General features: G+C 47.6%; 9 protein-coding genes across 9 annotated transcripts; 6 read left to right on the forward strand and 3 right to left on the reverse strand.

Moving 5' to 3' along the window:
• Positions 1-2523: 2523 nt before the first annotated feature.
• N7469_007258 (GILT family protein) lies at positions 2524-3573 on the forward strand (the record flags this gene model as incomplete). Its single annotated transcript, XM_056646176.1, has 2 exons — positions 2524-2990; positions 3075-3573. The coding sequence occupies 2 exons, from the start codon at positions 2524-2526 to the stop codon at positions 3571-3573; spliced, it is 966 nt and encodes a 321-aa protein (XP_056499617.1).
• A 309-nt stretch (positions 3574-3882) lies between these two features.
• N7469_007259 (uncharacterized protein) lies at positions 3883-4849 on the forward strand (the record flags this gene model as incomplete). Its single annotated transcript, XM_056646177.1, has 2 exons — positions 3883-4243; positions 4299-4849. The coding sequence occupies 2 exons, from the start codon at positions 3883-3885 to the stop codon at positions 4847-4849; spliced, it is 912 nt and encodes a 303-aa protein (XP_056499618.1).
• Positions 4850-5398: 549 nt separating this feature from the next.
• N7469_007260 (uncharacterized protein) lies at positions 5399-7308 on the forward strand (the record flags this gene model as incomplete). Its single annotated transcript, XM_056646178.1, has 4 exons — positions 5399-5792; positions 5847-6502; positions 6558-6625; positions 6690-7308. 4 exons carry the CDS (start codon positions 5399-5401, stop codon positions 7306-7308), a joined length of 1737 nt encoding a protein of 578 aa, XP_056499619.1.
• A 665-nt stretch (positions 7309-7973) lies between these two features.
• Positions 7974-9032, reverse strand: N7469_007261 (putative short chain dehydrogenase/oxidoreductase; the record flags this gene model as incomplete). The annotated part of the gene is made up of 2 exons (XM_056646179.1): positions 7974-8653; positions 8717-9032. 2 exons carry the CDS (start codon positions 9030-9032, stop codon positions 7974-7976), a joined length of 996 nt encoding a protein of 331 aa, XP_056499620.1.
• A 1867-nt stretch (positions 9033-10899) lies between these two features.
• On the reverse strand, positions 10900-13252 carry N7469_007262 (uncharacterized protein; the record flags this gene model as incomplete). Its single annotated transcript, XM_056646180.1, has 2 exons — positions 10900-11986; positions 12057-13252. 2 exons carry the CDS (start codon positions 13250-13252, stop codon positions 10900-10902), a joined length of 2283 nt encoding a protein of 760 aa, XP_056499621.1.
• Positions 13253-14371: 1119 nt separating this feature from the next.
• ubaA (E1 ubiquitin-activating protein ubaA) lies at positions 14372-17699 on the forward strand (the record flags this gene model as incomplete). The annotated part of the gene is made up of 6 exons (XM_056646181.1): positions 14372-14377; positions 14432-14520; positions 14578-14663; positions 14720-16281; positions 16364-17502; positions 17561-17699. 6 exons carry the CDS (start codon positions 14372-14374, stop codon positions 17697-17699), a joined length of 3021 nt encoding a protein of 1006 aa, XP_056499622.1.
• A 711-nt stretch (positions 17700-18410) lies between these two features.
• On the forward strand, positions 18411-19679 carry N7469_007264 (glutathione S-transferase family protein; the record flags this gene model as incomplete). Its single annotated transcript, XM_056646182.1, has 5 exons — positions 18411-18416; positions 18484-18652; positions 18713-18799; positions 18863-19041; positions 19104-19679. The coding sequence occupies 5 exons, from the start codon at positions 18411-18413 to the stop codon at positions 19677-19679; spliced, it is 1017 nt and encodes a 338-aa protein (XP_056499623.1).
• A 583-nt stretch (positions 19680-20262) lies between these two features.
• N7469_007265 (calcium-binding mitochondrial carrier protein) lies at positions 20263-22353 on the reverse strand (the record flags this gene model as incomplete). Its single annotated transcript, XM_056646183.1, has 5 exons — positions 20263-20815; positions 20873-21038; positions 21100-21734; positions 21826-22171; positions 22224-22353. 5 exons carry the CDS (start codon positions 22351-22353, stop codon positions 20263-20265), a joined length of 1830 nt encoding a protein of 609 aa, XP_056499624.1.
• Positions 22354-22743: 390 nt separating this feature from the next.
• ssn8 (cyclin-dependent protein serine/threonine kinase regulator SSN8) lies at positions 22744-23781 on the forward strand (the record flags this gene model as incomplete). The annotated part of the gene is made up of 3 exons (XM_056646184.1): positions 22744-22918; positions 22972-23181; positions 23237-23781. Exons 1-3 carry the CDS (start codon positions 22759-22761, stop codon positions 23779-23781), a joined length of 915 nt encoding a protein of 304 aa, XP_056499625.1. The 5' UTR covers positions 22744-22758.
• Between the last annotated feature and the right edge of the window lie 1764 nt (positions 23782-25545).

Below are 25545 nucleotides of genomic sequence, written 5' to 3' on the forward strand. Positions count from 1 at the left end.
GATCTCATTTGGTTGTTACGATATTTTCCCTTGTCAACTCCCGTATCTTATTCTTCCCTTCTGTTGAATTTGCCGTGGTTGGCGCTCCTCTGTTGGCCCAACTCGGGAATCACCGTGTGCATCACTCAATTAACATTGGCGGACGAAAACCCACTTCTCTGCCAGAAGAGCCACCAAGGAACTTCCCCCCCCCCCCCAACAAAGACCCAAAAGGTCTCGATCGTTTGCTGGCCCAGCCACCGACAAACAGTCAGCATCGACGCAACTGGCCCAGCCTCGTTTCAACATTTGGAATAGGCGGCGGGGGGACAGTGCCGGAATCTACCACCTGCTCCCCGTTATCCTATCAACTCCAGCTGTACATAGTACTCCGGACTGCGTATTCTATAACTAAGTGCTCCGGATGATGAAAAAGGCACGAATACATCAGACAAAAAGTGTCACACCGATAGCGCCAAATGGGAAATATCAGTGGAACTTTCGTATTAGAAATTCATCGTCTGTCCTTGGAAAGCCGAGAACTTTAAAAATCTAAAACGTTTGGGCACCGACATCAAAGGTAAGAGACTCCGAAGTCGGAGATCAGACTAGACAATAAACCCATTTGATTCCTTGTCCAATCTTATGGTGGAGGAAGAGGGCTCCGCTGAGTCTGAAGGGGCATTCTAAGTGTCTCGGGTTGGGTAATAATAGGCTCGTTCGGCTGAAAGGGCGTGGATACGATAAGATAATCTCGATCATCATTTCTGGGTGAACAGGAAATGGGTTCGCCAAATAAGAGCCCACGTATGAGGCTCCGGTTCGTATTCTCTTGAGAGTATCACAAACGAGACTGCCAGTAAGCAAGACAGCCACTTCGCCTGACTCATGTCATAACTGTCTATCAATTAGAAACTAGTCAAGGTACCACTACTATGTGAACTCGTCGGCAGCGGTAGCTTGCTTTTTCTTCCGCATTATCAAATTGCTTTCAGAATGGTGGGCCCCGATAACTTGACTAGGGGGCATCTGTGCTCCATTTACGAAGTACATCCGCGAGAACCCTAAGATGACTCGGACGAGTTGGTTGCCTTGCAGCTGACACATGGCGGTTATCCCGCGGCATGGATTGCGTGACATGTTCTGTGGCAATACCCTCTACCGTCTTGGCGGGTTGACCGGAGTACGATAATGATGTATCAAAGCTCCGCACAGAACTCGCGTGACTCATGCGTATGAGGCTCGTGTTTCTATACTTTATCTGACCAGCTTTCACTAGTAATTTGTCCTCCTAATGACTGTAGCCTAGACGAATGCTTATTGAAGGTTCATCTAGGTAGCCACTATTGGATCACTGATTTCTTACTGGAATCACTGTTTCGAAAAGATTCGCTTGGTGGAGAATCGTCTCGGAGCTTTAAATCCCGTTCTTAGTTTCCATGATAGCTTCGCTGTATTCCTTGCTCGTCTAAGTTCCTCGTATTTCTCCGTGGAAAGATTTGCAACTCATGTGGTTAACATGGCCTACTTGAGATACGACTTCTCCGCGAGCTACTAGAAGAAGAAGAAGAAGAAGAAGAAGAAGAAGAAGAAGAAGAAGAAGAAGAAGAAGAAGAAGAAGAAGAAGAAGAAGAAGAAGAGAGTGAGAATATGGCGGCTCAGTTGGGATCGTATTGTTTTCATTCGTACCTAGGGCTGTCCCGGGGTTTTCATCCTGCAGTAATCCTTGCCAGAGAAATGATGTTACTATTCGTCTATGTCTGATTCTTCGACTGAGGCACTTGCGCTAAATAAACTAGTCTATCGGTGTAGATGGGCAACTTTTCTCCAAACTTCTACGCCTGCTCAACCATCCCCTGCATACAGTAAAGGTTTTCCATCAATCACTCTCGGTAATTGTGGTTTCTATCGTAAAACAGGTTATAGATCTTTCTAAATATGACCCGTAAACATGGTTTGATATTTAAATGCCCGTGAGTCTTGGTATAGACACTTAAAGAGGAGTTCCACAAGCACTTACACTACAATATATTGTTGTTTCACCATTATCATACTTCTCTTATTACGGTTTGATATGCAACAGGTTAGGTTAAAAAGACTCTTAATAATTGTATATTTCCTTAGAGACACGAATGCCCTGGTATGAGAACTTCAAGAATTAAATGATAATAAAGCAATATTACATATCGAAAATATGCACTACCTTGAGTGCAACTGGGTTGTAGACGTACTTCAGGAGTATTAACTCTACACACTATAGTAACGGGGTATAACTAATGATCTTTAGGGTTACCTTCTCCTTAGAAGTCCACTTCAGATTTCCGTGTCTCGAAAGGGGCGTGAGATTGAATCCTCCTCTTTTTCGTTTGATTTCGCTCCTAGGTAAAATCTCATACTACGAGAAGAATCGTCCGAGGCGTAAGAACCTTGTCTGCGGGTTTGATGCGTGTGAATAGATAATGGAGCTAATCTGTGTTACGTAATCTATTTTGAAGGGGCTGTGGAACTCCAAGATCAACTTCTCCGCACTCCTATCGTTCCATCATGACAGACCTAAGACAGCCTACTTTCTCTGGCACTGCAGCTAGCGATATGGAGAAGCTCCCGATCTATAATAGAGAGTATTCTGCGGCTACTCTACCCGAGGAGGCAGAAAAACGACAGAACAAACAGCGAAATTGCCTGCTTCGCCGCATCTGTATCATTTTTAGCTTATTTGTTGGTTTTTATATGCTTGTCAAGCAGTCTCCCTTTCATATTCGATGCCATGCACCTGGCTCATCTATATCCGATGATCACAGCGGTATGACTGAACAAATGATAATGAGCAACAAAGAACACCATGGACTGGCCCCGAGCAACTTGGACATCGGCGAACCCCACAAGATTCCACTGGAAGCTCATATAATGAGCAAATGCCCTGATGCGCAATCATGTCTTCAGAAACTGATCCTTCCAACTATGGAGAATGTCAACGACAAGGTTGATTTCCGGCTATCATTCATCGCCAAGTAAGTGTACATATGGCCATGGGGCCCCATGGCACTCTGATCCTCAACCACGAATATTTAATAACCCTTTTTATTCATCCATAGGTGGAATAACGCGTCAGAAGAGATCGAATGCAAACATGGTCCTGAGGAGTGCATCGGTAACATGCTCTTGCTCTGCGCTGCAAATCTCCCATTCCCTCCACAGTCGGACGAATCGCTTCTACCAGCGACATATCCTCGTACTCCTGTCATTCGATCATTAGGTTTTGCAAACTGTCTGATTGACGATTACTCCCGTATACCAGACCGCGAGTTGGTCCATCAGTGCGCTTTGGAGCATGGCATCGATTTTGATGCCTTGAACCGCTGTGCTAGTCAACAAGACGATACACCTGGCGATTCGCTAAGTGGGATTGCTCTTCTTAGAGAAAATGTTAAACGTGGCGAGGAGCTCGGCGTTACTACTAGCTGTACAGTTCGATTGGACGACAAGGTATGGTGTATTCGAGATGATGGTGAATGGAAGGACTGTGTCCAGGATGGTGGTGAACCACATGTTTTGATCAATGAGATCAATAAGCTCTACAAGGAGAGGAATTAGGATTATCATGATGTTCATTGATACCCACACAAACATTAAAAACGCTTAATGAATACTTCTATCATACCGAACGAACAGAATCTGTTGAAGTTGCACCCAACAATAAACAATCAGTGTTGTTTCCCGCCTTTCACCACCTTTACCAATCCACTTTTCACTTATTGTCTTCTCTTCTCCCCCGCTTTCGTCTCTCTTCCTAGCAAACAATTTTGAAGTGCCCATTGATCTGCTGAAACCACCGTCCCATCATCTGCTGCTGCCCCCCTTGGCCTCTACGATATCGCACCTCGCCATCTGGCTGAAAAAACAATGCCCTCTCAGAGTCGTAGAGAGGCTGAGCTTCGAGCCAAATATGATGCTATTAAAACACCCTCTGCTGTTTTAGCCAAGGTGCTGAAAGATCGCGCTAAGTCCAGTTCCCTCTACTATGCCATAAATCGTCAGGTGCAGCATATTTACACACGCTCTTCGAGCTGGGAACGGGGTGAGGTGACCATCTACGATAAGGCTCTTGTACGAATGCATACAGAAGGCATGCCTTTGCAGAACACCGGTCTTCTCGAACTGTTTCTGGACCAATACGTGTGTCTTGGGCTATGCCGTTCTACCAAAGAGGAAGAGGCGACAGTGAATGCATTCCTTATGGCTCATTCAATCGGGAAGAAGAATGGTCAGCAACGCAATCCTCTCTGAAAACCACATCTAACCCTTCTCGATGCCTTCAGCAGAAACCGAGTTGTCTGACACCTTCCAAGACAAGGCAGATCAAGACACCAAAGATGATAGTATCCTGCAAGAAACCAATTCAAGCTGTGACCCCGAAGCTAAAAATAAGGTCACCACTGGAGACTTCATCGAAGACGTGGATATCTTGAAGAATCAAGATGAGAAACAACCTTCGCCACGAAAGGATGCTTCACTGGAAAATTTAGTCAATGTCTATCAAGTTGCCAAGACCGACTACTACCTTGGTGATGCAGATAAGTCCGGAGTTTCGACTAAGAAAACCGACAAGTTCAGCAACGTCCGTTTTCTGCGGGACAGCTCCGAGAACCTCCTTCGTTGGATGTTATCCGAAGGCTACGATGATCATCCCCTTCTGGCGGAGGTGCGAAAAGTCGCTGAGGCAAGCCGTGGTCATGCAGAACATCTTGCTGGCAGCAAAAGAAACTACGAACAGCGTAACGGGGAAAACTGCGAGCGGGGTCGTCGCCATGCTAATAAGCGACGACGCTGGGATCGTGGTGTTGTTGACTCGTACCGTCCTGAAAATTGAAATCATGTGCAGGAAGCTCGCACTATCATCTGACAGGGCAGACTGGGCAGTGCATCAATCTTAAAGTCAGCTGAGGATACCTTTTACTGTTTTCTTGTTCAATCCTTTGCGCCATGGCAATAGTACATGAGTCTTCTACCAACAAAAAATGCCGAGATCACTATTCTTATCCTCTTCTTGGGCACTCCCTCTCCCATCTTGGCTTTCTAGTTGTTCACGCGTAGGCAGCCCCTTTGTGTCTGCTATCCCTGCGTACTTTGCCCATTGCTGTATAGTTCAGCCCTGTAACGAACAACCCTCCAATGAAGACGAGACCCGCCAGTTGATCTGCGCTAAACCGCATCGGTCCGAACTCCACGTGTGTTGATTACGTGATGGTTCGCGGGTCTCGAAATCGGATCAGCTGCGAACTCGACAATATCTTTTGGACCAGGAATAGCTCCATGGGCGGGGCTAGTGTAGAATCAAAATTGATGGAAAGGCTTAACAACCAGCACTGAACCCTCCCTTCGCGCACGTCGTTACCCCGAAATCACCGAGCGGTCCATCATGGGCTATCACAATCCTCCTCCCGCCGCTGAGAATGCTCTATCCGATGAATCCGCATCTTCCTCGAATACCCGCAATACGCCCGTATCTGATGGCTTGGAAGAGCACAGGGAGGAAGAGGATTACCATTCAGCGCCAGGATCAGGGAGATACAATGTTGGATCGTTACGTCTGCAGACGGATTTCGGAGATAATGCGGAGACGGGCGGGCCTGTCTCTGAGGGCGAGGGGAATGGATATGATTCCGAAGAAGATCTAGAAGGGAAGAGAGCAAGAGCTGGAGATGGACATAATTACACACCCGAGGAAGAGAAAGAAGTGGTTTCACGATTTGATCGACGCCTTGTGACCTTTTTAACGCTGCTTTATCTGCTAGCCTTCCTAGATCGCTCTAGTATGTGGAACCGGAGATATAACACTGAGGACAGAATACTGACTGGAAGAACAGATATTGGAAATGCTAAGATTGCCGGTTTACAGGATGATCTAAACCTCTCATCTTCGCAATATGAATGGCTACTTACCGCATTTTACATCACTTATATCCTCTTCGAATGGATGACCCTCATGTACCGCATAGTTCCACCGCATATCTACATATCTCTCTGTGTCTGCGCGTGGGGTCTTGTGGCTTCATTTCAATGCCTGGCGACTTCATTTGGGGGTCTTGTCGTCCTGCGCGCTCTACTCGGCATAACAGAGGCCGCCTTCGGCCCCGGTGTTCCCTTCTACTTATCATTATTTTACAGACGTCATGAACTTGCATTTAGAAATGGGCTCTTCATTTCGGCTGCCCCTTTAGCAACTTCTTTTGCGAGCACTCTTGCCTGGGTAATCGTGAAATTTAGCAGCAATGGCCCTATCTCCCCCTGGCGTATCCTCTTTCTCGTTGAAGGCTTTCCCAGTGTCATCGTCGCCGTGTTTGCTTGGGTACTCATCCCAGATTCCCCCAGTCGTGCTCGATTTCTCACTCGTCGACAACGAGCCATTGCCAGGCTTCGCCTTGAGGGGAAGAAGCCGGAGTTTCAGCCATCACAAGAGCAGCGGTTTAACTGGGGAGAGATCAAGAAGACACTCTCCGACCCCAAGGCCTACATAGCTGCCGTAGGTCTTTTCCTCTCAATGCCGTTTTCCAATTCCAGAACTAATCTTCTCTCAGATCATGTTTTTCAGCTGCAACGTTGCCTTCAGCTCTATGCCGGTGTTTCTCCCGACGATCATCAAAGAGTAAGTTTTACTCATGCCCATTCTATAGGTGGCGTTCCTGGCCGAGATATCTAAAATTCTTTAGTATGGGCTACGATTCAATACGTGCTCAAGCACGCTCTGCACCTCCCTACCTTATCGCATTCGCCGTCGTACTTTTAACAGCCTACGCTTCAGACCGTGCACGCTCTAGAAGCCCCTATCTAATTGCGCATGCCCTTGTCTCTTCAGCTGCTTATTTCGCTATTGCGGCAACGGGCTACTTTCACGAGCATATCTCAGCAGAACTATCCATCTTCATCCGATATGTTAGCGTATTTCCAGCCATCGCAGGATTCTTCTCGGCAATCACGTTGATCATCACCTGGTCCATGGACAATCGAGTCGAAAAGGAAGGTAAAGGAGCCAGTATCGCGATCTTGAACATCATTGGGCAATGTGGACCCTTACTTGGAACGAGATTGTATCCTGAGTCTGATGGACCGTGGTACATTCGCGGTATGGCAATTTGTTCCTTCTTTATGATCGTCGTCGCTTTACTCGCATTATTACTGCGTATCCTGCTACAGAGAGAGAACCGCGCTATCGTCAATAACGTGCAAAGTACCGTGGATCCGAATGAGGAGCGCGAGGAGCTTATTGGCGGTGGGAGGAGAGACGATATTGAACAGTCGGGCGAGTCGAGACTTGTGTATATCATTTGATGTTTCATATAAGCGGCATTGTGTTAGCATACAGCGTTATTATTTAAATGGGGTACATACTTCATACCTCATGTCTGATAGTATAAAGGCACTTTCGTGATTATCTCGCCCGAGGAATGTATTTGCTATCTTCCAATCAGTCGAGAAAAGGCTTATCTCAAGCTTTTGAAATAGCAGATCTATCAAAGGAATTCACTTCTGCATCTTAGAGAGTCTGAAGAGGCGATATAATATGCTCTAGAAAGCCTTGATGCGCATTAAATTATGTGATTTCTCACTATAGCTGCTATATGCTCTATATCAAAATTGAAGAAGAATAAAAGAATGCCAAATCAACTAGAAATCCGCTGGACTCACAAAATCGGCCTTCGCAATTACCGATTACTATGCTAGCCCTAGTCATGGAGTTTCATGACATGCCTACTAGCAATGAATCCCCGGAGCAGACCTGGCAAGGCCTGAAAAGACGAACCCGCTTGTCCCAGCAGGTGTCGATGGGACGTGCGACCTTTTCAAAGAGTAAAGCTGCGGCGCGGCGTCGACCAGTTCTTTCGCTTTTAATTTTCAATTGACGATCCTTTCAAGCACACCTTGTAGCCTATAAGCTGGGCTTTGTCTCTCATGCATTTCATTATTGGATATAATCGAGATCGTTGAAAAGCAAATTACCATGCTGTGTGGCCACCGTCAATGAGCATGGTACTGCCAGTCATGAAACTGCTAGCATCCGACAGACAGAACAGAGCTGCACCACGGAATTCCTCCGGCATCGCTAGACGGCCAAGCATGTTTTCTGCTTCCCATGTTGCGCGCGCAGCAGGGTTCTGCTGGAAGACCTCCTCAACCATTGGAGTAATAATGTGACCGGGGCACAGGCTGTTAACACGAATCCCATGACGACCCCATTCCATTGCCAATGAGCGAGCAAGTTGGATCACAGCAGCTTTGGAAGAGTTGTAAACGGGAGAGGTCATGCCCTTATTCGCGATAACGCCGCTCATACTGGCAACGAGGAGGATAGAGCCCTTGACTTGATAATTGAACATTTGGCGAGCAGCAGCAGTAGCAGAATTAAAGACACCATTATAATTGATTGTCATAACGTCGTCCAGAGCCTGCTGGGAGTGCTCGAGGGCACTTGAAAGGTGGTTGATACCGGCCGCCGCGATAAGGCCATCGAGGCGCTCGTGTTGAGCTGCAATTGCAGCAAATGTGTTGTTGACTTCCGTGTTATTACGGACATCAATGCGAATATACTCCAGGGTTCCGCCATACTCATTTGCAGCTTTCTCCTGGGCTTTGATAAAATCAGGGTGTGGGGTTTCGAGGCGATCCAGAGCGTAAACTTAGGAATGGTTTTAGTATTGAATTTTCATTCCTAATAAGGAAACCACATTCAATTTCATACCTTTGGCACCAGCTTCAATCAGTGCCTCTCCCATTGACAGTCCGAGACCTCTACCACCGCCAGTAATGGCATATACACGGTCCTCAAGGTCGAATTCGCGGAACCGGTTGGCATTGCGTAGCTGTTTCTTAGTAGGTAGCTTGGACTGAATATGTTCGGGGCTGTGGGACATGCTCTGGATGTCCTGCGGATTGAATACGCTCTTCGTGCTCGAGTAGAGACGGGTCGAAGAAGACGCAAGCACGCGCGAACACGAGATAGCGCCAGCAAAGCGAGCGCGAGCAGGGGTGAAGACTCGTGAGATTGAGAAAGACATATTAGATGTTTGTATTAAGTATTGCGAGAGAAAAAAAAGGAATTTTGGGCAAGATGTTGTGAAAGAAAATTGAAGTAGGGTATCTGGTACAGCCCCGTCGACGACACGCAAATATGCAAACTATCTTAACGCTAGTCTCATGATCTCTATGGGGAGGATGGGTTTTTATGGCTTTATGTCTAGGGGCAAGAGGCGGTATTTCCCATCAAAGAATACCGAAAGCAAAATCATATTGATTCGAGGGGGTACTACAGAAAAAAAAAAATTCTGAAAAAGAAAATAAGCAGCGCGTGACACTGGTGGATTGGCTTGCCGCTTTCACGATGACTCAAGATCCAGACAAATCGACTGGGAGCATCCACGGGTTGGCCGATTGCCACATCGGCCGGGAATACAATTGCGAATAATATGGGGTAAAGGGGGGGGGTAAGGGAGGGTCTTTCGCTTTGCAGTGCAAGATACCCCCTGGACTAGGGTGCAGATTCATTGACATCGTGATCTCTCACCACTGCTGAGAACGGTAATTCTTCGAAGGCTTCGATGGCATGGCCCACTTGAGCGGGTCCCCGGAGTATGGCAGATCTGCAAGCCCTTGCTCGCCGGCTTAAACAGACCTAGTGTGGAGATAATGGTGGAGTCCAGACACTTCCAGGAGTCTGATCACCAGTTTATAGCCAACGAGGAGCTCGGGATGGTATCTCGTCTATCCGCCGTTCATGCAGCGTAGATTCAAGCCTCCAGGCTAGCACGACGAATCCCGCGATACTGGAAGGTCCAGACTGGGTCCACCGATTAAAGAATAAGAATAAATTGAAAGGATCCTAAACGCTCCTGGAACAGGTCAGTTGACTGGAATGTCCGCACGAACCCACCCCCGCTAAAAATATTCCAAGCCCTGGGCAGACGGTGGATGCGACGAGCTCCTCGGGATGTCCAAATCGGGTAACCCTTGCAAAGGCCGGAGTCACACCGCCGTAGATGTTGCGGTGGCGGGTTACCTGGGGCGTTGTGCGACAAAAGTTGATTGCGAGCGATGATAGCTTTGTGGGTTCAAGATGTACATAGTTTCATCTTGGCTATTTGGCTGGCGGAACCTATCCCAGATTCACAGCGATAGTCTGCCATGGAAATTCCTTGATTTTGTGGGTTCATGGCGTATCTAATATCATCCTGGCTATCTGGCTGGTGGAATCTATGCCATACACCGAGCAATGGCCTGCCTAGGAAAATGCCCGATACCCCCATACTCCCAGATTCCCCGTTTTCTCCATTGATCCCCGAATCATCACAAGATCTAAATGTCCGTAGAACAGTACTTTCGCCCGGAACCAAGCTTCCGGATTCCACTAGCAATACCGACTAACTCGGAGCTCACATATTTGCTGGTCTTGCGGACCGAGGGCAAGGATCGTCAATGCAGAGGAGTTCAACCTCGAACGCCTTCGAAGGTAAGAGTCCGTGGTCAGCTGGCCATCTAGACTCAGTCCAGAAGATAAGAGAAATTTTATGACTACTATCAAGGACACACCAAATGCCCTGTAGACCCCGCAAATGATGGCTGGAAAGACGACCGGGTGTCTTGTTGGAACTATGCTGTTCAATCCTGTCATGATCCGGTGTGTTTCATGCGCTTATGGACTGCCACCTGACCATATCTTGCAGCCGCGGACGTACAGAAGTCAATTCCGACTTCCCGCCAATCATGGGATTGTGGGTCTTGCGGCAGATGCGTTGTATACTCCGTATGGGGGATTTACTCTGTAATCTTGGCGCCAGAAACCACCAGATTCCAGGCAAACGTGGAGAGCAGGTCATTAATATCAATAAGCCTAAAAAAAGAAAAATAGGTAGGTCTGGATTCTCAGCACTATTCCAGATCAACCAAGCCCGGTGTGATTGTTGCGCCCTCCACACTGCGTAGACTACCAAAGTCCAGCTTCATGAGTAGCCGGTCCACCCCTGCCGGCTGACGTGGCTGGTAGTGACTGAAGCCAGAGCCAGTACTTCCATCAGGTCGGCTGCTCATTCCAGTTGTTCCAATGCTCGTGGAGTAACCTGAGCCCGAGCGTCGGTCATCAATATCCCGGAGGCTTGCGACGAGATCCTGGATCCCCCGCTTAACGTCCTCACTTGTCTCTCGCAGCCCCTGCCAGACTTCCCGTTCTTCCTGTGCGTAGTCTACCAGTGCATCCACAACTCCTTCATCCGTTTCTAGATCCATATTTCGCTGGATGGTATCCAACCGAATTGTGAGGGCGACAAAGCGATCCACGCTCTTCAATAGAGTCCGAAGTACGCTAGTGAAGGTTACGTCCGTCAAGAATAAGGACTGAATCAGGGTGGACAAATGGCTCCGATGGGCAACAGTCAGTGCTTCCGGGTCGTGGCGACCAATTGACGCTGGACTTGGTCGAGAGGAAGGTCTGTTTGAAGACGTGGTAATATGATTCTGTGAGCTCAATTGAGGATTGGAGGACGTCGCAGTCCCAGGCCGAGAATTAGGAGTTGATGCAGGAAACGAGTTCTCTCCTTCAATCCATTCTCGTAGATGCTGCCAAGACTCGTGTATGACTTCGCCTTGGAAGAAGCTTCCTATCTCCGAGAGAACAAACAGACAAGCACTAGCAGTGGCCCATACTGGCCGCATTTGTTGCGTGCGAGAATTTTCCCTCTCGCGATTTTGCCTCAGTTTGTTTTGTAAGAAGGCATTGTTGCTTCGCGGTGGAATCCGTGAGCTACCGTGACTTCTTCTCAGAGACGTTCGTTTCCATAGATCACCAAGACGTATCTGCGAGCGCCGAATTCCAAGAAGATAGGCATGGATCTTAGAATATATTGCAATATCGGAATTTGAGAGAAATAGATCCAGCGGGGCGTCTACTTGGACCGTGAGGCAGGTTGGGGTAGGGAAAAGAAGGTCATCAAAAGAGACTTTAGAGATTTCAGGCGTTGTGCTCGACCCATGCGATGGCGTAGTAGCGCAGCCATTCTTTCGGTCGTTAATTGACAGCGAAAGTAGCTCACGAGCCAGCTCCAGGCCCTCGTCTGTAGGGTTCCTCTTCCTTTTGCAAGGAGAAAAGCTCAGCCCATGCGTGTGCCAAGGATGTCACCACATCTCCTTCCTTGATAAGGAAGCTTTCTAGTGCACCAGATTGCTGGACTCGAGCTAGTGCTCCTCGCCGTCGACTTTCCTCAATCCTAGAGTCTGCATGTGCGACCAGCGCTACTGCAAACTCCCCACGTCCCAGAAGCAGAAAGTCGTGGAGCAATGTGAGCATCTCGAGTATCTTAGGCAAGGGAAGCAATTTAGATAATGTGGACTGGGATAGCGAGAGTCGAATGCAGTCTATAGCAGTAGAAAGCTTGGAGGATGATAAAGGTAAGCCCAATCCAGAAAGCTGATCAATATGTTCCGGGCACAATTTTATTGGTGCTGCTGAAATCCCGCTAGAGGTTTTTCGCTTCGCACGAATGTGGTTCAGCGACTTTCCAATGAACAAAATAGATCCTGCCGTTTGCTCGGGAACGAATTTCGGGAGTAAATCCATTCGCATCTTGAATTGAACGTCACCCTGCTCGGTCGTAGGGTCTTCTTGTATGAAAAAGTCCTCTTTGCCGTACATGGGCAATTTACCATATAGAAGCCACATGGAAATCTGCTTCATCCAAGCTGCCTCTGCCGCAGTGACAAGTTGGATTGTCATATCTTTGATATCCGTATATCCTGTTTGTAGTGCATCACGCAAATGATTCACAAGGGCCGCGCCCGAACACTCATGAAACTGCACCGACTGGGATGTTTCTGGTCGCATGTACAAGGCAATCTCCCAAAGCCATTCCATGCGTCGAGTCCAAGGCGTAAACTCCCCAACTATAATAGATAGAGGGACAATACCATAGCCGCCCACATAGCCACTGTCTTCGGCGAGGATCGCTCTCTCAACTTCGAGAATCTTTTTCTGGAATTCGCCGAGGTGTATAGTAGCAATAGCTGTAGATACTGAGCGACAGACCATGGAGCGATGTGAAGAGGATATAAGAGAAGTGTGCGATCGTAATTTAGCGTGAAGCTCACTCAAGTGGCCAATCGATTGGAGGAGGGCTTTCTCCGGGGGAGAGAGAAGGGTGAAATCATCTTGCGGGATGCCATCTTCCACTTGCGGAGAACCGAGAAGGGGCGACGGTTGGCCGGAGAGGGAGAGCAAGATTTCGTGGAGCATCCTGATCGATTCTCGCTATATCTTTTGTGAGTTTGGTTCTATCATTGGGCGACAGATCCGTATGCCGAGCTACTTTCGGGGGTTCACTGACCTACGCGACTGAGTATAGAGCAGGACGCGTCCTAAGAGCTCGAAGCGGCACATCGAACTATCCGAGTGGTGCTATGGGGTTTCTTATCGTGTTGAAGGATCTCATAAGTGACAGTGATTGCGAGCTATGCATGCGCTTTCCTGTAGTGTTAAGCAAAAACCATACTTTCTGTTTGAGTGTCGTTGTGTCGCAAGAAAGAAGCGGGAGACCAGTTGGAGAAACTTGGCCTGAGGCATGACTTGTCTGTCCGCCCCGCCATTTGCAGAAAGAAGAGATTCAAACAATGTATAACATAGCTGTTATTAAATGATAATCTTCTAGTTTGGCAAATCAAGGTTCAAACTAGAACTCCTAGCTGTGTTTTCTGCTAGAGTTTCTCATGGGTGGTGTGTATACTACATATGTATGATATTTTTGACTTGATTGTCTCCAACCATGGCCATTTCTTTGTACATGCGAATGCTTTGATATTAGGTTACTGTGTAGCAGATACAGTAGATACAGCAGTCTTCTCTAGTGATATAATGGCCTTCCATACCTCTTTTGGAAGTATTGCCTTCAAAATAGCACTTCTTTCAGAAAGCAGACATCATGAGGTTGTTCATAGTGCGATGATCAATTCGATCATTCGATAGTTATAGTCAACTAGTTACTTCTCGAGAGATTAGTCATCGGAGCTGTCTCAATTACGTCGCCGCGGCGGGACTCATCTTCCCTCCACTTCATCCTTCGTCCTCCCCTTCATCAACCTTTTATTTTTCTCTCTTCCCTTGTACAGACCCCGACTCACGTCTCCTTCTCTATTCATTTTTTGCACACGCAGTGGGCTGATTCTGTTTCTGCCCTCTGTTTGTCTCATTGGTACGCTAGGTCTTTCTTTGAGCAGTGTCGAAGGTCTTACTCGTTGAGTGAGACTTTCAACCTCTACTTCCATCATTCCTTCGGATCTTGCTGTTCGTGAATCGGCTAAGCCGGGAAAGCGCAGAGCGTCTGAAGAAGAACCCACAGCTCGGCCTCAAAAGAAGAACATGACCGTATGTCGAACCGCCTAACATCCCACTTCGCCTCATTCCTAACCCCTCCTTCAGGACGGCACCATGCAGGTCGACAACCCACAAGAGACCGTGGAGCTTATCAAGCAGGGTGAAATCGATGAGAGCTTGTATAGCCGACAGCTGTAAGTTCATTTTCCTTTCCATCAGCTAATGTAAATCCTGTCTCTAACTATCTCCAGCTATGTGCTCGGCCATGAGGCTATGAAGCGCATGGGCTCGTCTAATGTCCTTGTCGTTGGTCTCAAGGGCCTTGGTGTCGAGATTGGTGAGTAATTGTATTCTGAAATTCCATTGCGTTCAGTCTAGTCTGACCCTTTTTAGCCAAGAACATTGCTCTTGCTGGAGTTAAATCCCTCACCCTTTATGACCCCGCCCCCGTTGCCATCTCCGACCTTTCCTCCCAGTTTTTCCTCCAACAACAAGACGTCGGCAAACCGCGCGCAGAAGTTACTGCTCCCAGAGTCGCTGAACTCAATTCCTACGTGCCGGTTACCATTCACGAAGGCGACAACCTTGTGGGAAATCTGGAACAACTCAAGCGTTATCAAGCCGTGGTGTTGACACAGACACCGCTCAAGGAGCAATTGGCGATCGCAGATTTCTGTCACAAGAACGGTATCTACCTCACCATCACAGACACCTTCGGCCTTTTCGGCTACATTTTCAACGACTTTGGAAAGAACTTTACTGTTGGAGACCCTACTGGCGAGGACCCTGCCAATGGAATTGTTGCCGATATCTCCGAAGATGGTCTGGTGTCCGCATTGGATGAGACGCGCCATGGTCTGGAAGATGGTGACTTCGTCACTTTCACTGAAGTCAAGGGCATGGATGGCTTGAACAACAGCGCCCCACGCAAGATCACTGTCAAGGGTCCCTACACTTTCACCATTGGAGATGTTTCTGGTCTTGGAACTTATCAAGGGGGTGGTCTCTATACTCAAGTGAAGATGCCCAAGTTTATCGACTTCCAGCCTCTGGAGGAGCAGCTCAAGAAGCCCGAGTTCCTGGTCTCCGACTTCGCCAAGTTCGATCGCCCACAGCAGCTTCACATCGGTATCCAAGCTTTGCATAAGTTTGCCGAAACCCACGAACGTCAATTGCCACGCCCACACAATGATACTGATGCACAAGAGGTGTTGAAGATTGCTACTGAGCTTGCTGCAGCGGAGGAGGAGAAGATTGAACTTGACGAGAAGATTCTCAAGGAGCTGAGTTACCAGGCCCGTGGTGACTTGAACCCTCTGGCTGCATTCTTTGGCGGTATTGCCGCGCAGGAAGTTCTCAAAGCTGTTTCCGGAAAGTTCAATCCTGTGCATCAGTGGATGTATTTCGACTCTTTGGAATCTTTGCCCTCCAAGAGCACTCGATCTGAGGATTCCTGCAAACCCATCGGTTCCCGCTACGATGGCCAGATTGCAGTCTTTGGAAAAGAATACCAGGAGAAGCTCTCCAACGTGAAACAATTCCTCGTTGGTGCAGGCGCTATTGGTTGCGAGACCCTTAAGAACTGGGCCATGATGGGTCTGGGCACTGGCCCTCAAGGCAAAATCTTTGTTACCGATATGGACCAAATTGAGAAGAGCAACCTTAACCGTCAGTTCCTCTTCCGTACCAAGGATGTGGGTCGTCTTAAGAGCGAATGCGCCTCTGCCGCGGTTCAAGTAATGAACCCCGAGCTTAACGACAAGATTGTCACTCTTCGTGACCGTGTTGGTCCTGACACGGAGCACATCTTCAACGAGGACTTCTGGAATGGGCTTGATGGCGTAACAAATGCTTTGGATAATGTTGATGCACGGACGTACGTTGACCGTCGCTGTGTCTTCTTCCGCAAGCCTCTGCTGGAGAGTGGAACTCTTGGCACCAAGGGAAATACCCAAGTTGTTTTGCCTTTCATCACCGAATCCTATTCAAGTTCGCAGGATCCCCCCCGAGAAGTCTTTCCCGATGTGCACTCTAAAGAGCTTCCCCAACCGTATTGAGCACACCATTGCCTGGGCTCGGGATCTTTTCCAGACTTACTTCGTTGGGCCCCCAGAGGCCGTTAACCTGTATCTGTCGCAGGCTGATTACATTGATCAGACCCTTAAACAGGCGGGTAACGAAAAGCAAACTTTGGAGCACCTTCGTGACTTCCTGGTTACTGACAAGCCGCTTACCTTTGATGACTGCATCGTGTGGGCTCGTCAACAGTTCGAGGCGCAGTATAACAATGCTATCCAGCAATTGCTTTACAACTTCCCACGAGACTCCAAGACCTCTTCTGGCCAGCCTTTCTGGTCTGGCCCCAAGCGTGCACCAACTCCTCTGAAGTTCGATAGCTCTAACCCTACCCATCTTGGCTTCGTGATTGCGGGTGCCAACCTCCACGCCTTTAACTACGATATCAAGAACCCCGGCGCGGACAAGGGTTATTACCGCAAGGTGGTTGATGATATGATCATCCCCGAGTTCACCCCTAGCTCCAATGTGAAGATTCAGGCCAACGAGAACGACCCTGATCCTAATGCTCAGCCTGCTGGATCCACCAATGACAGCGAGGAAATCGAGAAGCTTGTGGCTACTCTACCATCTCCCAAATCTCTTGCTGGTTTCCGTCTGCACCCTGTAGAGTTTGAGAAGGATGATGATACAAACCACCACATCGACTTCATCACGGCTGCTAGTAACCTGCGTGCCGATAACTACGAGATCCCCCAGGCGGATCGCCACAAGACCAAATTCATTGCGGGCAAGATTATTCCCGCTATTGCCACCGCTACTGCCCTGGTCACTGGTCTGGTGGCTCTGGAGCTCTTCAAGGTTGTTGACGGTAAGGATGACATCGAACAATATAAGAACGGCTTCATCAACCTTGCACTGCCATTCTTTGGCTTCAGTGAACCGATCGGCAGCGAAAAGGGCAAGTATCAAGGCAAGGAGGGCGAAGTTACCATCGACCGACTTTGGGATCGATTCGAGGTGGATGACATTCCTCTCCAAGAGTTCCTTGATTACTTCGCCAGCAAGGGCTTGGATATTACAATGGTCAGCTCGGGAGTTAGCTTGCTCTATGCCAGCTTCTATCCTCCTTCGAAGGTCAAGGACCGTCTTCCTCTGCCGTAAGCATTGATCCCCCTCTCCTATATTTAGCAGAACCCCGCTGACTCCACTTTTTAGAATGAGCAAGCTTGTCGAGCACGTCAGCAAGAAGCCCGTTCCCGAACACCAGAAGAATATCATCTTCGAGGTGACCGCCGAAGATCAAACCGAGGAGGACGTAGAGGTCCCATACGTGATGGTCAAGCTGGCGAAATAAACCGGTTCGGGGTGAAAGGCCTAACAATACCAAAAGTCAAAGGCCGTGCCATATAGCGGTTTGGCGAAGAGTAGAATTACGAACACAATCAACGACCTAGTCTCTCAGCTTAGAATCTTTCATTTTTTTCTATCTTCAATGCAAATCCATTGCTCATACTTAAGTGTTATCCGCCAAAGCCACTCGGCACGAGTCTAGCGTACTCGGATGTACGAACTATTTCAGAGTATCCCCAGACTACACAATATTATGTGCTTAGGTCCATATATATTTTCTTCTATAGCATTCAGAAACTACAGTGAAAGACACATATGAAATATCTAAACACTCTTCTTCCCAGCTGCTGAGTATGTACATACATACGTAGTACATAGTATATTGCTAAATGCTTACTGATTTAGCTCGTTTCCTATTCGAGCCTAGTACGGGTATCATTACATACTCTCAGTCAGGATCAAGTAAGCATGTCTTCAACGTCACCCCGCCGTAAGCCGCCTCTCTTCTTTAACTTTCTTTTCTCTCGGTTTTTGAGTACTTATATTGGTTTGGGGGTTCGAGGTATAAATCTCCAAGCTGCCCATGCTTTTTAGAATCTTACGTTCACCGACGTTTTGTCATCTTCCACGCTCCAGTTTCCGCCCAAGGTTCCTTGCAGCTTCCAACCACAGCTTCTCCGCAGCAGTAGTATCATCACCGATCAAATTTCGAACTATGGCGGTGAGCAAAAAAAAAATCCCTTTCTTCGTCAATCCGCAAGTGACTAATTAAGGAGGAAAAATTACAGACTGGAAATTCTGCTAAAATCACCGATTGGGTGAACCCTAATGACAAGTCGGGCGAGTTCAAGCGCCAGGCTTCGGTATTCCGCAATTTCATCTCCCGGGAGTCAGGAGCTGAATTCCCGCCTGAGAAAGGCCGCTATCATCTTTATGTCTCCTATGCCTGTCCCTGGGGTATGCTTGAACATTAATCTAGATCCCATCCAGTGACTCAATCTGATCAATTTCCTGCAGCTCATCGCACTTTAATCACTCGCAAGCTCAAGGGTTTGGAAGATATCATTTCTTTCTCATCAGTTCACTGGCACCTTGGCGAAAAGGGTAAGATCTGATCAACCTATGCCATGTAGTTTATCTATCAAGACCCAGATAATGACTTGATAGGATGGCGCTTTGCTACTGCCGATGAAAATCTCCCTGGGGAGAACACCATTCCCGACCCGCTGCATCCTGAATATACCCATATTCGAGAAATCTACTTCTCCAACGAACCAAACTACACTGGTCGTTTTACCGTCCCAGTTCTCTTCGATAAGAAGACCAACCGAATCGTCAGCAATGAGGTACGGACCTTTCCTCAATGCTTATGAAAATTCCTGTACTCGCTAACATAACATATCCATAGAGTGCCGAGATCATCCGCATGCTCTACTACGAGTTCGATGATCTTCTTCCCGAGCAATACAAGAAGATCGATCTCTTCCCATCTGCTCTGCGCAGTGATATCGATGCTTCCAACGAATGGATTTACAACGACATCAACAACGGCGTCTACAAATCCGGCTTTGCTACCACCCAAGAAGCCTACGATAAGGCCGTTACGACGCTCTTTTCTTCTCTGGACAAAGTTGAGGCCCACTTGTCTAAACAACAAGCTTCTTCTAAGTTTTTCTTCGGAAACACCGTTACCGAGGCTGATATTCGACTTTACACGACAATCATCCGCTTTGATCCCGTCTATGTTCAGCATTTCAAGTGTAACCTGCGCGATATTCGGTCCGGTTTCCCGGCCATTCACCGGTGGGTGCGTGGGCTCTACTGGGACATTGATGCGTTCCGCTCAACGACCGATTTCGAACACATCAAGAAACACTACACCAAGTCGCATAAGCAGATTAATCAGTTTGCTATCACGCCGCTTGGCCCGGTACCAGATATCCTGCCCAAGGATGAAGAGGTTCCTGCTGTGAAGGCTGTTTAAAATATTCGTATATCTGCAAATTTGAATAGTCATAGAAAATATACGAGAATTATCATGCAGCACAGATTCCTGATGTGATTTAACTTAGTAAACAATCTATCATTGGTAAAGCTATGCTCGCCGGAATATCCGGTAAGCGGGATATCTAGCAGAATATAGTGTTCGCTTAATATGTACAAAAAAGGAGACAAATCCCAAGTGGTATTGCATGTCGAAATAACATGCCTCGACGCCTTGCCATGCTGATAGTTTGTAGGTGAGCTTGTGCTGACGGAAGCCAGGTTGATATGTTTTTGATCACGGATTTCTTGGTTCATGACCACGCGGAGATAGTACAAGCGAAGGAGAGCAACAGCTGAATGCAAATTGACGATGAAGAAATGGCAGAATAGACTGAATCAGGTACGAAGTGTACGGGCCATGTATACACAAGAAGCAGCACCGGGCATTTATGACGGTTGGGTGGGTATAGTGATCGAGTGTTTGTCTCTCCAAAGAGATCAATGTAAGGAGAAGATGATGTTTGCAGTGAGGCTAAAGTGAGATGGATATAAGAAATTAGTATTGTATGTTGTATGTGCCATCACTTAAGGCCGAGCATCCGTTTTGAGTTCTCATAGACCACATAACTGATTGAAACGGCCGGGGCAACTTTCAAAAGATTGGGAGTGAGTCCCTTGTAAAAGCCACGCGGGCCTTCAGTTTGAAGAGTACGACGGGCCACATCAGTGATGCTCGAGTATGTTGACGGGTGCAAAACGGTTCCCTGAGCCTGAAGGCGAGTCCGCATGACGTTGAGTGGGTAGACGACCGAGGCACTCAAGCCACCACTCAAAGCACCAATGGCACCGGTGACAAAATTATTCAACGGCACATCGTCTTCATGACACTGCTTTATACGAGCTTGGCGAGCGAGTAGTGCACGTTTCAAGTATTCAAACGTTGACAAATCGATCGCGGCATAAGGGAACATGCCCACCAGGCCAAGCGGAAGTCCACGGAAGAATCCTAACAGACCGTTGGCGTTCCAAACTTTGCGAGCTGTCGCTGCGATGAGTTTGTTGCCTCTTAAACCGCCTTCAACGGTTGAGCATTGCATGCGGAACTTCAAGGTGTCGAGAGGATAGACAAAACATCTAAAATCCTGTTAAAACCTATGTTTCCCTCAATGTTCGCTACGAAGAGAAACATACTGAGCAACCATTCCACCGATACCGCCAGATAAAAATTGAGAAGCTGGAAGAAGCCGTTTCGTGTCGTTGTGTCCTTCCATCCGGGCGAAGAAGCGCTTGGCCGACTCGTATGCTCCAAACTTGATCGCAGATTCCGGCATGACTTTCAATACATTCAATCCATTTCCTGCATAACTTGGTCAGGTATTTGTGCCCTTGTAACATCAGAACATGATTTTTCCACTTACCGGCGAACAAGCTTCGCATGCCACCGGCACGCCAGAGCTCTTTTAGCGCATCAGCTAAAGTTTTAGAGGCATTTCCTGCGGCCGCGAGTGGAGCACCTTCTTTCGCCGCGCGAACTGCCGAGTTTTTGACGCCTGTTTGGGCGATGAGGTAAACTTTCAGACGATCGAGAGGGGCAGTCACCGTCCTGGAAACGACGCCCGCAATCCCGCCTGCAGCGAAGTAGCCTAGTTGAGGGGTATTCTCGGTCAACTTCCGTTCATAAGATCGCAGAGACATTCTCATTGCGACGAATTTGGAAATGGAAAGATTCTCCAGCTCGAGATCACCGTCGATGGCGGTGGCCGAGTCAGAAGGCGGAATTGTTTGGGCGTAGGCTGATGGGATGAGGGAAGAGGCGAGGGCGTGCAAAGATAAAATATTGTACAAAAGGCACTTGATAGCCAGAAGAGAACGGTTAAGAAACGGAGAGTCTGTACCGTAACCCTGCAGATCATTGATATGAACATCTCCTTCTGGATTGAGATTTCCCGTAGCCGTATAGTATGACAAGACAGCGTGAAGATCAGACGGGGAATGAAGTGGTAGAAATAGGAGGAAGTCCCTAAGGAAAATTTTCCGATGGTCAGTTCCAATCCTGCACATATACAGCACGCATTCTCTGCGGCCACTCGCCCAGCTGAGTCTATTCAAGGGTTAAGGTAAATTCGAACCTCCATTCTGCATACGATATGACGCCGTCGTTGTTTTGGTCGACCTTGTCAAAAAACTGGTCCAGCTTTGAACTCGATACTGTGACCCCTGATTTTGCAAATGCGCTCCTCAGCTCACTTTTGTCGATTTCGCCGTTTTGATCACGATCGATCGACTGGAACATCCGCCAAAGTCCAGACTCGGTATGGTCGATGAATGCCTGGAACTCTGCCGAACAGGAAGGGGTAAATGAATGAGCACGACTCTGCAAAAAGGACTGCAATTTAGGGACAATCTTACCGGCATGATCTATCTGGCCATCTCCGTTCGTGTCAACTTCGCGCAAGATACTGCGCAGCATATCATCTGCATTTTTCAGAGCTGCGACCGCGTTAGTCGGGATCGTTCGGCATGGGAAGTCGTCAGGACTCACGATGATCGATCTTCTTCAACCCTTTCTTCAACCCATTCAGATCTATATGACCTTCTTTGCGCGCATCAAGGGTATCCCAGAGCCGGGCAACTCGTTCGTCCCGCTCATCCTTCGACTCGCCGGGCGCCATGTTCGGAGGAAAATTGTTATTTAGCACCCGGCATGCTTCTACCGAGCATCTCCTCCTGGATGACAAGGTATAATCGGTCTCCACGCGAAGTAGGAGGTGTGGTTTTAGCAGTTGGGCGTCACAACAGACATCAAGAGGAGCTTTGCGAGTGGGGAGGGAATGATTAATCGGGACTCGATCACTTGCTGCAGCCGCCTTGACGCCATCACCGGAGGCACGGGACCAGGGCTTGCCCTGATTTCCTCTTTGGGTGTCCCCGCTCATTGTTTCCCGGACATCTGCTTCTCCGTTTGTATAAGATCCGACTTTATATACATGCCCCATGTCCAGAGTTGACAGGGTTTTGCAAAGAATGCATATGTCTTGAACTATCTGTTTGTCTTGGGCTCTTTAATTCTATTACAGATGGCAGCCAATTTTTGGGCATCCACTCAACGCCGACATTGGCTCTTTTCCCGCGAGAAGCTTGCGGAGACTCGGGACCGCTTACGAGACCGGGATAAGGTGACGCATTCACAATTCCCGCTTCCAGATCAGCGTCTACTGAATATCTATTTCAATCAGCGTAAGCAGCATGGCGTTTCCTTTTCTATAGGCTCTTTGCTGATGATTTCTCAGAACTTATCAAACTGGGAAAGCGTATGTCCACTCGGCAGCAGGCCATCGCGACGGCGCAAGTATACCTAAAAAGGTTCTATACCAAGAATGAAATTCGCCAGACCAACCCTTATTTAGTGCTCACCACTGCCTTCTATCTTGCTTGTAAGATGGAGGAATGCCCTCAACATATTCGCTTTGTTGTCGGTGAGGCACGTGGACTCTGGCCAGGTATGTATATCTAATTTCTCTTCTGAGATATAGCAAGAGAACTCATGATCGATAGAATTCATTACTCCGGATGTGGCTAAACTTGGTGAATGTGAATTCGCCCTGATCTCTGAGATGAGCTCCCAGCTCATCGTTCATCACCCTTACCGGACCTTATCCGAACTTCAATCGGAGTTGCCTCTAAGCTCAGATGAAGTGGCCCTTGCTTGGTCGGTTATAAATGACCACTATCTGACAGACCTTCCTCTACTGAACCCACCGCATATTATTGCGATTATGGCGATCGTTGTCGCTGTCGTCTTTAAGCCCTCTCATCCAGGAACAGCATTCTCGACCTCCGCCCAGTCTACCATGGCGGGTGTGGTCAGGGATGGAACTGGCATCAATATGCTTGCTGCTCTCGGGGATAAATCAGGAGCTGGACCGCCTCGAATCCAAAGGCTCATTCAGTGGTTAGCAGAGAGTGAGGTTGACATTAAAGCTGTCATTGAATGCACCCAAGAGCTGCTCTCCCTATATGAGGTATGGGAACAGTATAGTGAAAAGCACTGTAAGGAATTGATCGGACGAATGGTGAAGAGCAAGAATTTGGACAAATGAACTCTTTTCCATCAGATTATGTTGTTACACGACTCTGTCTGGCGTTTTCGGCACTTGGAGTTTTGATCGATCTATTATATTGTATTGGTTTTTGGGGTCTCTTTTCGGATATTCTTTACTGGGCCCGATTCATCTATCAGCGCTTTACTCGACCTTTTAGCATGGAATTGGTTTTTGCACAACCAAAATACCTCTATCGAAGATGCCATATATACTTACTATTGTTCGCATTCATGAAACCACGCAGCTGCCTTTCCACCTCAGATACCCATTCTTCAACCGTAAACAACATCAAATCCAAGTCTACACGAGTGAGCAAAAATCACATGTCCTTTGGTCTTTTATCGGACTCGGCCTCAATAAGCACGGTGTAGCTAGCCTTAGTTAGTTGGAAATGCCAATTCGAAACTACAAACATTTGTTTCGGAAATAGGCAGTAGTTGTTGGTCGTAGGGTGTGATAATTAGTACTACTTATGTGTTGGTCACCAGCTACCTCATGGCACGGATATCCTGGATTTTAGGGGCCAATATTGGAATTATTCGGTAATGACTATCTAATACTCACTTACAAATTTCCTGATTGATCTGATGCTTTTCAATTACATATATCCATAGATTATGAAGCAGCCAATGATCTTCAGTATCTACTTGGACTAATCTCAGACAACCCAAGAAACTTATAATAACACACTGATCAGCTAGATATGTGGGTTCAAAAACATTTCAATCAGATAATGCGCAAGGGACAATGACGGTCATATGTTTATGTAGAAACTTGATCAGAAATGGCTATTAGTAAAGTACTAATTCCGTCATTGGTGTTGTGGCAACCGAATAATCAATAGCGTATTGATCCTTGGGTGATTTGCATCTATGGCTCTTTTCACGGGTTTGCACCTCAAAAATATCAGGCTTCATTATATCAGTATATACATAATGCATAGTAGTACCCAAAACCTGAGACTGGATAAATTTGACTTCGGCTTCATGTACACTACCATGATCGGCAGATAAACACGGTCGTACATAATATGTTATGCTAGCGTAAGTTTATGAGAAAGTCTTCTTAACGTCCCTTGCACTCCCAGTCCATATTTACTGTAAACTAACTCGACAAACCTCTTGAAATCGACCAGGCGATGATATCAAGCAACTACCCGCTATATGCGAAAGGTATTCTCACCAGGGCCAATATCTGAAACAGTCTCCGAACCTCGGAGTCGGGGTAAATAGTTTACACTGCACTCAATATTAAACATTGGACCGTGGCAACCAGCGTGCTTTTCTAATCTCCTTGCATAATCTCTGGGGAAGACGATCATATCTCGTCAGGACCTGATCTATTGACCCCTCACTGATCCTGGTCATGGGTGTGCAGACGGTATGCAGTCCGATCAAGTTGTACATATCTGAGGCATCGCATCGCATACTATGCACGAAGCAGTAGTTACTACGTATGAAGCATACATACCGTTTGGTGCGTCAGCTGCATAAGCAAGCTTCAAGCGGGCGGGCGCTTCATCATAAAAAGACTACGGATGAGTCTGTGTACTCTCGAATATACACATATTACTCTCGTCCATTCGGATCCTTCCCTGTACAAGATTTTAGGTTTATTAACAGAGCTAGAAATAGGATTCCGATACGGAGGACGACCGGTTGCTAAAGGAGCGGTGAAGGGCGCGCTGACCTCGTGGTTGCCGCACCTCTCACAAGGAGAGAAGGTCGAGGGCACTCGTCCCACGAAGTGACTGGACACGAG

The sequence above is a fragment of the Penicillium citrinum genome, assembly GCF_028827155.1.
Source record: "Penicillium citrinum strain IBT 23319 chromosome Unknown utg000006l:1.0-3011923.0:1.0-3012962.0, whole genome shotgun sequence".
In the NCBI taxonomy this organism is placed as follows: Eukaryota; Fungi; Ascomycota; class Eurotiomycetes; order Eurotiales; family Aspergillaceae; genus Penicillium; species Penicillium citrinum.